General features: G+C 37.0%; 1 protein-coding gene across 1 annotated transcript in view; it reads right to left on the reverse strand.

Annotated features, from left to right (window-relative positions):
• Positions 1–616: 616 nt before the first annotated feature.
• Positions 617–13858, reverse strand: part of IL17REL (interleukin 17 receptor E like) — a 47430-nt gene continuing 34188 nt past the window's right edge. The window contains exons 9-17 of the mRNA XM_085041632.1: positions 13236–13290; positions 12401–12564; positions 10036–10083; positions 9334–9391; positions 8853–8998; positions 6262–6321; positions 5163–5220; positions 2517–2571; positions 617–1563 (exon numbers count right to left, since the gene is read on the reverse strand). Of these exons, the coding sequence (XP_084897758.1) occupies positions 1536–1563; positions 2517–2571; positions 5163–5220; positions 6262–6321; positions 8853–8998; positions 9334–9391; positions 10036–10083; positions 12401–12564; positions 13236–13290 (672 nt within the window). The 3' untranslated portion in view covers positions 617–1535. The remainder of the gene's footprint in view (positions 1564–2516; positions 2572–5162; positions 5221–6261; positions 6322–8852; positions 8999–9333; positions 9392–10035; positions 10084–12400; positions 12565–13235; positions 13291–13858) is intronic.

The following is a 13858-nucleotide window of genomic DNA, read 5'->3' on the forward strand; positions in this document are numbered from 1 at the left end:
CAGCTGAAACAGGAATTTCTAATTGAAAGCATCCAGCTTAGTACAGCTATTGTTGCTTCAGGACCTCAGATGAACTTGTCATTGGAAGTGGTATTGTGCCTTAGCCTTAGATATACCTATATCATTTTAATTTCTATTCGATCTGAGGACATATTCGTAAAGTTGATCTTAAGACATCAGGGCAATAAAAAATCACTCTGTACAAATCAACCTTTCCTGAGGAAAAGACTTTTGCACTGGAAGAAAAAGTCAAGAAAATCTTGTTATGATGCCCTCTCAGCTGGATGGCCAAGTGTCTTGTGGCTGCAGCCGGAAAAGTATTAGAGCTTCAACTTCACAGACAAAGAGAGTAACTTAGTGCTTTAGGAAAGCTGCCTTGCCACCTCTGCTTTTGGAGCTGCAGCACTTCTTGGAATGAGACTATATCTAATAGATGTGCAGTCTAAACAAGAAAGTTTTTATATCAAAGGAATCAAGCAGAACTTGTCCTCTCCAGGCACATCAAAAAATCTTGTGTTTCAAGACAGTGGATATGTCTCTTATACCATTCTCTGCAAACATCTTACTGAATGTCTTGAAACAAAACAAAACAAATAAATTTTAAAAACCCCGCACATTCAGATGGAAAATATTTTTTATTGATCAGCTTCTTTTTCCAGACCCTTACTCTCCACCCTGTTCCTGATCTCACATCATCAATTCCACATGGTTTCAGTATATGCTATTAATCATTTTTAGTTGCCTTTATTCCCATGTTACAAAACAGGAAGGATGTTTGACAGGACTATTCAGTGAAATAAAGGCCAAATATTTGATAATCAGTACAGTGTGTAATATTATTCTGGAAAACTTGGTATAAATACTGATATAATGGGAAAAAATATTCCAATTATTTTCATTAAACTGTTTCCTTCTAGACTGGATTTACAGTTTTACATAGCTCTCAAACCAAAGATATGTACCACCTCAGACAAATAGAAAATTATCTCCAAGTCAAGCACGAATGCAAACACAGAGAGCAGTTGTTAGATATATTTAAGGAATATGGTCTGTCATGGTAAGATCATCAGAATGGCATGAGACAATCAAGAAAGGAAACTGCAAAGAATAATGTAACAAAGCTGAGAAAACTTCCTCCATTCTTCATTTCTCAAAAACTTTTTCTTATGGTTTAAAAATGAAGGTTACAAACAAGAAAATCTGAAATATTTGTTCTATAGGTACACAAAGTACTATGGAAGTACTCCTTTTTAGCATGTTTTATATTAAATAATACTTTACGTGGGAAATGTGGACCTGATTTTCTAAGTGATCTAAGACAATTATTGTTTTGAAATACTGGGAAATAAGGAATCATAATCTGACTTTGTCATATTAGAATAGGCTCAACTTGCTAAATTCTTCACTCGTGAGAATAATCTCACAGTAATTAGAAACTACTGTCACGAGAGATGACCAGCTAGACAAGATTTGCAAGTTGCACCAAAATGCAATGTTGAGAAGATACTGAGGACCTTGAAAATGTGGTGTCAAATTCAGTGCAAAGACTGCACACTCTTCATCCTAGGAGAAAAACAGAAGAGAAAAGAAGACTGTTGTGAGGTTATTTTCTCCAAAGTGTGAAAAAGTTCATTACATTCATATATAGTTGGTGTAGAATAACAAATCTAACCATTTGTGTACAGCTTGTGGACTTGACTGCCACAGTTCAAACAGTGTTTATATGGACAGATAAACAAAACCAAGATGCTTTATTCTGCATGATATCTTCTGACAAGGGAAAAGCCAAAGACTGCCTCAAAGCAAGGATAGTAGCCCCTTTTCAACCACGTTATTTGCATAGTTTTGCAAAGCTGCATCTTTTCCCCATCTTTGAACAAGGCTTTTTCAGACCATCTCTCCTTTCACTGGAGTTCTAGATTGCTCCCACTCTTCTAGGCTGGCTCTGAGAGGGTATCCTTAAAAGAAGAGAATACCTCCATGGGCTGCACTAATCACTTATTTGTCTATAGCCTAGGATAGGTGTTTTGCCAAGGTGTTTTGCCACGTGGCAATTAGAAGCACTGGAAAGGCAGAGCAGACATGGCTAAGCAGAGAGAGCACAGAGGAAACTGATCTGCATGCAAACATCAGTGAGAAAGCAGGGGACAGGTGCTAATAATGTGAATATTATGCATAGCAAATATGAGCTTGTTCCAGAGCTCTCAAAAGTTGCCTTGTTTCTTTACAAACTTCTCACTTCCACAGGTTGTCTCCCTTTGTCCTCACTTTGGCAGCAACGCAGCTACCTCTGATTCCAGATTGAACTGCAAATAGAGAAAGCAAGAGGAGAGACAGCACACGAGCAAGGAATGTCTTCAGTGGGAATGGGAGAGTTAAGAACCTGATATTCCTTCTGTCTAAGTACAAAATTCATTCAGATATTGCTTCTGTTCTGTAGAGATGGTTTGATATGATATGGTTTCAAGATTAAAAACTCCATTCATTCCCACAGATATTTTGCATTAGATGGGTACCTGTGTGTCATGGCCTTTGCTGGGTTTCCACCGCTGTACGACTGACCATGAAAACCTGAGGGAACAAGTTCAAATATAGGTTGCCATTTTGTTTTCATTATTATTAATTTATTTATTCTCACAGTAACTTATTTGTGTGATTGTTTATTTGAAAATATATTTTTCTTATTTTAATAGGTGAAGTAGTTGTCTCAGAATGCTTGGCTTTATTAAACAGAGCCCAGAAAAAATGGTCAAGTTAAATACAGAGTTTAAAAAGAACACAAAGTTTTGCCTCCAAGTCAATGCTATTAAATGCAAAATAAATTAAAAAAACAAAAACAAAAAACAAACAAACAAAAAAAAACCCTCGTTATTTTCCCATTTCCATCCTTTGTAGAGCAAACAAGACCAAGCCATTGTAATTCCCAAAGCACAGCTACTTATAGAAAAATGCAATCCATTGTAGAATAATACATTTTACATGCCAAAAAGTCCTTCTTGAAGCCTGGGTAAAGAGCAGCCTTCCTGATGGTTAGACACACTGACTCTCTTATAATAGATATTGTTATGACTGGAATCTTGTTTTTTAATAACATCAGGACTCATTTGGACACACTGACACTGCTTGGTATCTTTAACAGAAATACTTAACATGCACATTTCTATTTTACAAAGATATACACAGTAAATCTTTTCACTATTTCACTATGCCATTACAAGATCATTTGTCATTTGCTTTGACATTTGTATAAACCATATTGTCACAGATGACAGACAAATCTCAAGTTTAATATTGCCTTCACATTTACATGGATTGCTTTTCTTAACATCTTAGGTTCAAACACAACAGCATCCTAGTGTAACAATTACCACCCTTGGTGACTCTTTTAGCAAACTTTCATCATGTCCTGATTTTAAAAGACTAGTGATTAAGAAGTATCTTTGTTACAGAAAATAAGCATTTAAGAATACAAAAGTCCTTAGTCGTATTGCTGTTATTAATACATTTAAGATCTTACACCTGGCAAGCAGCTGGTGGCTCCCAATGAGTCATTAAGGACATTGGAATTGTAGCAGTGAGACACACCAACCCAGCTCAGTGTCCCACCTCTGACACTGACTTGTCCTTGTACCATCTGCCTTAGAGGGAGGTTTTGGGAACACTGGTCCACTCATAAAGGTGGATTTATCCACCAACTAATGTGGGTCACATTAGTCCAAAAGCATAAATTGTGTCAGAATCCATGAAGCATGAGGTTAATGTCCAACAAACACAGTGATCATATATTACAGTTCTGATATTCTTGATAAGTGCACAATTTCTCTTTTTTTTCTGAATCTTCTGATCATATTCTGAAATTCTTGATTTCATCATTCTGAAATTCCTGATCATAAGGAAAAAAAAATACCACCCACACACACAAACAAACAAAACAAAATTAAAAAAAAAACCAAGACAAACAAACCAAGAAATTGTGCCAAAATGTTCAACATTTAAATTTAATATTCTGCCCTAAAAGTTCTTTAGTCAGCTTTTCATTCACTACACAGACACATTCTCTGCTAATATAACATATAGGGAAATTCCACGACTTCCATCTCTAGAGCTTTTAATTATTTTACATGCTTTTGTCATACTCTGCCTTTGTTAAATGGAAAATATGAATAATAAAAATGCATCCACACTACATGAAAACACAATACTCTGATTATTTAATTGATTTGATTTGGTTTGTTACAAGTTTTTCAGTGGAGACGAAACCTGAACTGGAATTATAGAAATGATTGCACAAGGAACTACATTCAAACTACAAATTTTAAGCTCCCTCCATTTTATTATCAGGCTTCCAAATCTAAAGCTGTAGTTAATTGACAGATGTTTTTAGACAATAGGGAAAATCTGTCTGAGGAGTTAATATATTTGCAGTGAACTGGAAAGGGAAGTTGGTTGGTTGGTTGGTTGTACGAGTTTGGGGAGGTGTTTTTAGCAATGCTTGGATTGAGGCTTCTCTCAGCATGATTCCTTTTAAACTTTTTAGTTCTAAATTATTCAATCCACTCCTATACTCCTCCTCACCATAAACCCCACGGCCTTAGTTTGCTCTGAGCTCACTAACTTCTACAATGCCTTACTTTCAGGGCTTGGAGATTTTGGAGTATTCTGACTCCATAGACATATCTAAGTGTACCTCAAATCATAATAATAATATCCAGAAGCAAACTTCTGCTTGCTGGGCAGTGGAGGGAAGTGCTACTGTCCAGTTTGCAGAGGTAGGGCACTGACAGCAGGGCTATGCTGCAATCACTGCAAAGGCAGCACTGTCTGCCTCTTGCCAAGGTGGGTCTTTAACTAGTTACCTCATGCACTGACGGCAAGGTAAATATAGGTGTGACACACAGAACTGGCACAGGGTGGAAAATTCACCCAGGAAGCAGAGGCAGCAGCCAGCCACACAGGTTGCCCTTGCAGAGCTAATTAAAGTAGCTCATGAGGTGTATGACTCCATTGTTTATGAAGGAATCTGAGCATATCTGGCTCTCATGCACACATCTGTATTCAGGTAGGTGAATCCCACCTTGGTTTCCCAGTGAAAACACACTTCACCTGAAATGTTCTCTTCTACAGAATGAAGACCCAATGCTTTTGTTATCATGCATACTTACCACAGTAGGTATCACAGACCTGCAGTGGAACTGAATAATCTACGTCTGTTCTCCAGCCCTTTTAAAAGAAAGAATTGAGGCTTATTCCCCTTTCAGCAGAACTGTTGCTAAACACTTTTATTTACAAAATGAGATTGCTTTATTAGCTTACTCAAGTGACTGCATTTTTAATCTGTTTTTAAATAAACGCATATGGAGATTGCTGGTCTAGCGTATATTAAGTTAGTCGCAATCCCTTTTAGATCTCTAAATAATAGAGCTAATCATAATTTTTGTTGTTGTCATTGTTGTCTGACAGATAATCTTATTTATAAAATAAATAATTTATGCAGGAAAATACCAGTCTTACCACCAAATTTCATTTCTCACTAGGGAAAGAAAACTACTCCCGTTATTCAGAAGGCTCTTGCCAATCTCATTTACATCTTGCCTCTTTCTTCCCAGCAGCAGAAAGTGAAGCTGAGAAGGGCCTTCCAGGGCAGCTGCTAGAGCCTCAGAACTCCTCTCTGTTTCATTTCTCTCAGTGTCTGCTGAGAACATTAACTCCAGGGTGGAATAAACCCTTCAGCTACAAGCTCATTTTCTATTAATAAAATGTCTTAATAATGTTCAGCTATGGAAATAGTGTGCAAAAATGTCAGAAATAATTTGCTCAGTTCTGCTTTCATGTGTGCTAATTCTAAGATACCATGCACTTGCTGTGCTATTTGCTATATGCCTCACCTTTTCTAGTCAATCTCAGTTTTTGAAAATTCATCCATGATTTACTTGGATCTTTTGATAGCTTGGATATTTCTTTTTTATGAAGGAACATATAAAGACAGAATTAGCAATATCCTGATGATATCCTTTTATCTGGCACTGACAAAGGAGCAAGATCCCAGAAAGCAACTTCTCAGTTAATTAATGTCATCTCTAAGAGAGGTGGTGCCAGCACACCAAGCTATAAATAATGCCCTTTGCCAACCTGATTTGCACAGTAATCAGATTTAGTTGGGAGGAGAAAGCAGTGAGAGTACCTGCTGGTTTGCTTGGGTTTATTATGATTTGTTTATTAGTTTATTTTGTAGAGGGTACTTGGCAAAAGCAAGACACATACCTGAATGCAAATTGTTGACCCACACATTTCCTGTGACATAGTAATTGAAACAGAATCTCCCTAATGAAGAAAAAATAGAAATTGAAAAATACTGTTTCCCATACCCTGGCACAATGAAAACATACTGTGTGTCTCCAGCTCTTTGCTTTGGTTGCCAATAATGCTAAATGCTCTACTGTGTTAGAAAATTAATGGAAGGTTAGTAATATTCAGAGATAGCCCCAGATCTCAATGACCATGAGCAGCCAAGCACAGTGTAGCAGAACAGGAAGAGAGCTAATGTTCCTGCATTTTATGGACCATCATAAGGAGGATACTCTCCCCCACCGTGTCAGCTCACACCATGTTTGCTTCCTCACACCATCTTCACTTCTTTTCCCTGGTGTACGAGTTGAAGAAATGACCTTGCCTCTACAGTTCTGGACTTCCTGTGCCATTGTATGCAGAGAACAAGTTGAGCCTTAGGGTAAAATTGTCCTAAATTACTGGCTTGACATTTAATATTTGATTGATTGTGGTTTGTCCTCAAAATAATGTTTGTTACTCCACCAATAGCTATGAATCCTACACCACTCTCTTCAGTGTGGCAAACTCCTAAAGTATTTTGGGAAAATTTGGTGAATATATTCTTTTTCAAGCACGACTGAAGAGGAATTAGTAGTTAGAGAAAGAACATTTGTTTCTCGGAACACAGTTAGGTCTTGATGAAAACTTTGTGTATCCTGCTCATACTGTTGAGGCAGGAGCTGTATGTGATTTAGGTGGGGTCCCATTCTGTCACAGTAGCAAAGGACATAACAGCTTTGCACCAGAGGGAAGAAAACGGCAATTTTAAATGCATCAGTGCCTTCATGAAACACACACTTCAATATCTAGCTGTGATTTATTGGTGCTCCATCATTACCCCTTTCACTTAGCAATTCACACAGGGAATCTTTAAAACCAGAAAGTATAAACTCCACAGATTTCATGTGAAATAGACCACTTGAAGGGAAGTGCTACTGGATATTCCCTGAGCATAGTGTTGGCAACTCTTCTACCGTACAAATCTCCATCTCTGCCAGGAATGCAGCACTTTCCAGACAGCTTTTCCCATTAGGACAGACTCTTGATATTACTACCAATGCCCTTTGTGGTCTGTGTCGGTTTGGATAGCTGGTTTTTTCCAAGCCTTCCCCATGATTATTCAGCTCTGGGGTCTCCTAGAGGAGCAAGTTATCATCTTCCAGTTACACGTCCTCAACTTGAGTTCAATTGGAAAATTCTGCTTCTAAGAGCTGCTCTACATTCAGCACCAGAGGTGCAATAAAGATCTAAACTGATTCACCAGAAAATAAATTCAGCGTTCAATGTCCAGCCCATTAAGTTTAAGAAGTCCTTGTTCATAGCTGCCTGGTTATCAGCTAACTCCTGGTATGTGCACCCTTCCCACTAAAAGTATCACAAGTACTTGAAAAAGGCACAGTTGCATTGTGTCTCTGCATATATTGGCAAATAAGTACAGCTGGAATATATCTTAAAGAGAGGACAGGTGTAGGAGCTACGCTTGTGTCTTCTAAAAGCACATCCCTCTACAGCAGAGTGAAGTCAACACGCATAGGCAGGAGTAACAATTCAAATCACAACATCTAGATTTCTCAAATTTCTCAAAACTCATCATATGACATCTGATGTACTTGGTCAGTGGAGCACACAGTAGGAGCACACATTTAGGGGTGGACATAAGACTGCTGAGCAGCTGGCTGCTGAACCAGATGGATGTCTTTCAGCAGGGTGGTCCTAGTAGCTGCTAGGATCTATCCTGCTAATATTCTCCTGTTTGAAAAATAATGCTATGGCCACTCTTCTGCTCTTTGACTTCACTTTCCAGGTATGTCTCTCAGTAGATCACAGGTCAGGCCAACAAGGTAACTGATAGGCAGAGTTAAAGGGCAAAAGCAGACCACAGTTCTGCACTGAAAATCTGTGAGATGTAGACTTAGTTGCAAGAGAGGAATGAGGCTCTCATTTCATGACTAGCTGCTGCCTGAAACTGAAATCTCACCCTCCCACAATCTTTTCCCACTCTGTCCCCATTTTTTTGGAAGAGGCAGTTGTGTAGCCACACAATCAGCTGGCTCAAAAATATAATTTGGCTGAAAACTTACCCTTTTTGCATGTTGAGTTTCTACTGGCAGCTGTGACACTTAGAGTTCATCATGGATTGATGCCTCAAGTCTTACATTTCATGATGTGTGATTTGCCAGGTCAGCTGTATCAGTGACCCATATAAGAAATATTAACAGTAACATTCGCTATATACATAATACAAACACCACACTACAAAAAGGGTATTCAAAGAATATTAGGGTTTTGCTCAACAGTCACATCCTTTGATGTGACTCATTTGACTTCAGGATCTTTATTTATTTCTTGTTTCAGTGTGAGATCAGAATTAGAACTACATGCTTTTAAAATGTTCCAGTAATTGTTCCAATATGTACATGATTTATTAATGGATTCAAGCTGCAGAACAATAAATGGAATAATAAATGAATGCAGTTAGGTATGTTTAAAAGTCTTACAATGTTTAAGAAATAATATATACAAACCACAGAGACTGAATGGTGCATCCCAAGAGGTTCACATGAAGCCATCTGCGTCCTGTTACACACAAGTACTGAGAACTGTGCCTTGGTTTGGGATGTGAAGAAAACTTGTATTTGTTCTGCAGCTGCAGCAATTCTCATTTTCCAGGCTGATATTAGGGGAAAAGACTTACTTTTAGATGTACAAGGACCATATATTATTTTCTAAAATTTATGCCTAAAATAAAAGCTTTTTGTATTTGTTAGGTGCTATCAAATGATATGCAAGTAATTATTATGATTCCTACAAGTTACTTTTTATACTGATAAATACTAGATCTACTGGGCATACATAGAAGTAAAAAGCTGTCAAATCTCTTTGACTTAATTTACAACTTACAGTGTTGTGAACACAACTCATTTAACACAGACAACTCATATCTAGTGACTGATTTAAATATTTCCCACAATATAATATTATATAATTTTAAATATATATATTTACCTGGAAATTCTCCATGAGCAAATGGACATTTAATCCAAGATCCTCGTTTGGTTGTAAACTGAAAGCAGAGAGATCTGTTAGGAAAACCTAATTTTCCATTTCACACTGTGGCGAAATGTTCGACTAGTGATGATCAGGGCACTCCAGTAAGTTGCAGAAGATTAATTCACAGCTTTCCCGCTTTATGATATCTTCCAACCCTTGACTTAAATTAGATCCCCTAATTCTTCAGGTATTTATAATCCTGCATATTTTATAGAACCATCTGGTTCCACTGACTTAAAAGTGGAACTTAAAATCTAGAAGAAAACAATAATATGCCTGTATTAGCCTTATTTGTCACTGTTTTTTCAACTAGAATAGTTAAGACACTACATTAAATGAGCTGTATTTATAATGTTATTTTCAAACGTTTAGTATAAAAAGCTTTGTATGTTAAGTTTAGTGTATTCTTCAGTTTGCATTGGCCAAAAACATTTTTCCTGCTTTTCTTAAGCAGGAAAAATGGACACAATCTGACCTATGTCCTATCTATATCATTGCTGTTGCACTTCAAAACAATCCCCTTCTAATCTAATCTTTCATTTTTCCTTCATTCTCAGTTCCCATTCATCAGAGTTACAAAACAAAATATTGGTTTTAAGAACATCAGCAGCTCATTTTTTTGAGAGACAGAAAGAGGGCAGTTAACATGTGCTTTACCTTCATGCAAAGTCTTGGGTGAGTGTCCACACGAGAATATTTAACCTGCTTGAAAACAGAGCACTCAGTATTAGCTACTTTTATCAACTAGTTTCACAAAATCAATTACTCAGAATTTTCATGGTTTGATTACTGAGAAAGGAACTGGTTTGTTTACTTCATGAACATACCAGGAAGTTAATCACATAAAATAGTTAGAGTGAATAGTTGTTGATTCATAAAATGAACAATTAATTTCTTTTTATCTGCAACACATAGCATTTTTTATAGTCAGCCTGACCCACTGGAGCTAAATTAATTGATTCCATGGTGGCTTGTGCAAAATTCTGATTACAGAGTCATCTTGTGTCAATCCCTTATTTGCCCCTCACGAACAACTCAGCAGAACACATTAACATACTCCCAAAAGTGTTCCACCATCAGTTGAGCAATCTTTCAATGTTCCATATTTATATTTCAAAACAGTGAGATGTAGGCTGAATTTTAGACATCCACTTAAGCAATCCACAGCATGTTTTTGTCTTGATTAACAACTGTTTACCCACTAAGGGCTTCACCATAAAAAGCCTTGTCTTATATAAACAATTACTACAAGTATAAGCAATCCTACTTAAATAAATACTGTTGCTCAAGTGTCTGAGCACAATACATGGCATTATGGCCAAACACTTCCTTCCTGTAACTTTTTTTGAGAACATAATATATGTCCTCAGGTACATCTACAATAGGATCCCACAAGATATTTCTGTAGGAATCTATTCAGACCTGGAGACAGCATTGTCATTGACAGAGAAAGCCTCAGTCCCACTAAGGGGGAGTGATGTAGCTTTTGGGCCTAAGTCAGTACATGTGCATAGTATGAAATATGATGAGTATCAAGTATGAGTGTGTGGCCTTGTGTGGATTTACAGGTCAGCTGGCCCTATCCGAGCAATCTGAAGTCATGTCCAGCATACTACAGAGATGTTTTATAGGGTTACAGTACAATAAATGGATCAAATTCAATATCAAACTTGTTGGAATTAATTAGGAAAAAAAAAGGGAATTCATTCTATCCATGAATGTTGATGATCCTTGTGGGTCCCTTCCAACTCAGGATACTCTATGGTTCTGTGATTAATATTATTGTTCAGCCATTAAATGCAATGAGTAGATACAGAAAAACACTCTTTCTGTATTCTGTTCTGGGTAACAGATACAACCATTACCAGCCAGACCTCATTTTAGTCTTATATTGTTTTTCTTTTTATGTCCTGAAAGCAAAGAGTTGTGCTTGTTACCAGCAGATGACTAATCCCACAAGGATCACTCACATGTAAAATTAAATTAATCTGTTTTTTCAAGATCAAAGCTTTGTTGAAACTCATAAAATGGTGAATCTGAACAATCACTAAAGGCTTGGCCAGGAGTTCCCAATCAAAAAAGCATTCAACAGTCTTGAGTCAGCCCCACCCCCTCCCCAATCATGTCATCAGAATAATAATATTAATCCAAAAGTTTCAAAAATTAGTATCTTATATTTGATTTTATTTGCCTTTTTTTCTGTCCTAAAGTTGTTACTTTCAGTTTACTTGCCTTCTCTCCACAATCAGGCAAGCCTGCAACTTATTTTTCAAAATGAAACAAATTCTAATGAACCTTATAAAACCCAGAGCATTCAGTACCATCAAACTTCAGATTGAAGTGTTAAGCCATTCAAGACATATGCGTTTGAAAACCCTTTTCAACTTAAGAAAATAAGTGCTGGAAGAACTAAGGGACACAATATTCCAGCACTCACAGTTTCAAGACATTGGACCAGGTTGAGGAAGGCACTTCAGAAAGATCTTAATTCGAAAACAATTGTGCCCTACCAAAGGACTTCTATGTCTCCAGAAATATTTGATGAAATTTAGCTTAATTTCATTTACGTTTTGGGTGTCTAAATGTCAAATATCCAAATCTGATGGAATCACAATACACTCTTGTGATAGTAAAAAAAAGGTGTTACCATCAGAGAGAAATCTCTCCAACCTATTCTGTCTATCTACAGATGAGTTGTCCTCTCAATGTCTCCCTTACTTTAAAAGTAATCTGACATGAACTATAAATAAAATGCAAACGCTGTTTACCCAAAAGAATATAGCAAACATTACTAGCTGCCCAGTCATCTCCACTTTTTATTTCTTTATAATGAGTCAGTGACCATTTTGAATAAACCATGTGATTAGTGTAAAAGAACAGACTGTGATTATGAATAGTTTTAAGTTTCAGAGAAGAAGAGAGGAATTTGCATCTGGTCTTATTCCAAAGTCTAGTTCTTCACATTCTGCCTTTGTTGAAGGCCTTCAATCTCACAGTGTGAATTAATCCATATAGCTCTTACTTTTTCAGGAGAATTTTTGAAAGAGTTTTCTATATCTTCACAATGGTCATTCGACTTGGTGAACCTGCACAGGTTCACCAGGACAAGCACAGGACAGGCTGGCTCCCAAGCAAGGGTTTGTGTTGATGGGTTATAAACAATATTATCCCATAAGACCTTCGTATCTGTGCACAAAGAGAGAAGGAAGATATTATTCAAGATGTCTAGACACAAATCAACACTGTCCGTAAGCCCAGTACCTCTACATGTGCTTTAAACCAAAATCTTGGACTTAACACAATAAAACGCTTTTTAGGCCACACTTTTTTCTATTTGCCTGGGAAAACATTTACTTTCATATGTATGTAAGTAAGACAATTTCTTTTTCAGCTGACATCTCAGACCAAACTCTGACATTGCTGGAACATTTGTGTGGACAATTTACCACTGAGCATGGAACTCACATATATAGTTAGCTGTCTCCTTTTCAACTCCCTGCTCTCTCCCTTAAGTTGGGTATCGGACACCTTCTTCAAATGTCTCCTTGAAGCCATCTTTTCACGTCATTCCTAAGCTAACCCCAGAGGCTTTTATTCCTTCTGGCCAGTTTGCATGTGACTTAAGAATATGTGGAAAATTACTAGAAAGTTACTTAGTGTTTATGTTGGCATAAACTCGGTGAACAGTTTGGTCTGAATGTAAGCTATTTCATCTACCCACAGTAAAACAAACCATTATGATTATTTCCTTGAAGTCTTGCAACACATTATTTTTACCGTAGATTATTTTAAAATTGTGACATAGAACTGGAACTGCTGAAAATCACTCCTATAAAGAGTAATAACACAGTACTTGCCATTTTCAAAGGGGCAAAGTTGTATCCTCCTTGCATCTGGAATTGCCAGCCAACCCTACAACCCAAAAAGTGGACATTAGTTAGAGAGTCTCAGACACACACGTTTTTAACATTTCAGGCAGAATCTGACAGAAAACTTTTTCACCAAAGATAAGGAAGCTATGTTTGTTAGAAAGCTTTGGAAGTAATTTTTTTGAGAGATTTTGCACTATATTTTTATTTTACTGTCCGTCATTAGGGGCATTGAACTAAGGTGGTCGCTTCTAACACTATATTTCTACTATTTCAAAGTTGTATATTTAGCCCAATTTCATTTAGAAAGTCTTCCAGTTTGATTTTTATTAAGTTACTTGCAGTGTCATTATTTTCTAGGGGTATCAACACATTCAATAATCATACTATCAGATCTCCTGGGCAATGGCAAAGGATGCATCCTTAAAATCTGAGAAGTAACAATTAACCCAGTCTTCAAGTATATGTGCATGGCTGCTACTACGCCCTATTTGTTTATATTCAAATGCAAATGTTTCTGTTAGTTAGAGTTCCCATCTGTTTGCTCAGCAATCCTATTTTGGAATTTTCTGTGTATACACTGAGAGGAATAATATTTTTCTAGTGATTTC

Source organism: Lichenostomus cassidix, chromosome 1Aa (genome assembly GCF_008360975.1).
Source record: "Lichenostomus cassidix isolate B80296 chromosome 1Aa, HeHo_3.0, whole genome shotgun sequence".
In the NCBI taxonomy this organism is placed as follows: domain Eukaryota; kingdom Metazoa; phylum Chordata; class Aves; order Passeriformes; family Meliphagidae; genus Lichenostomus; species Lichenostomus cassidix.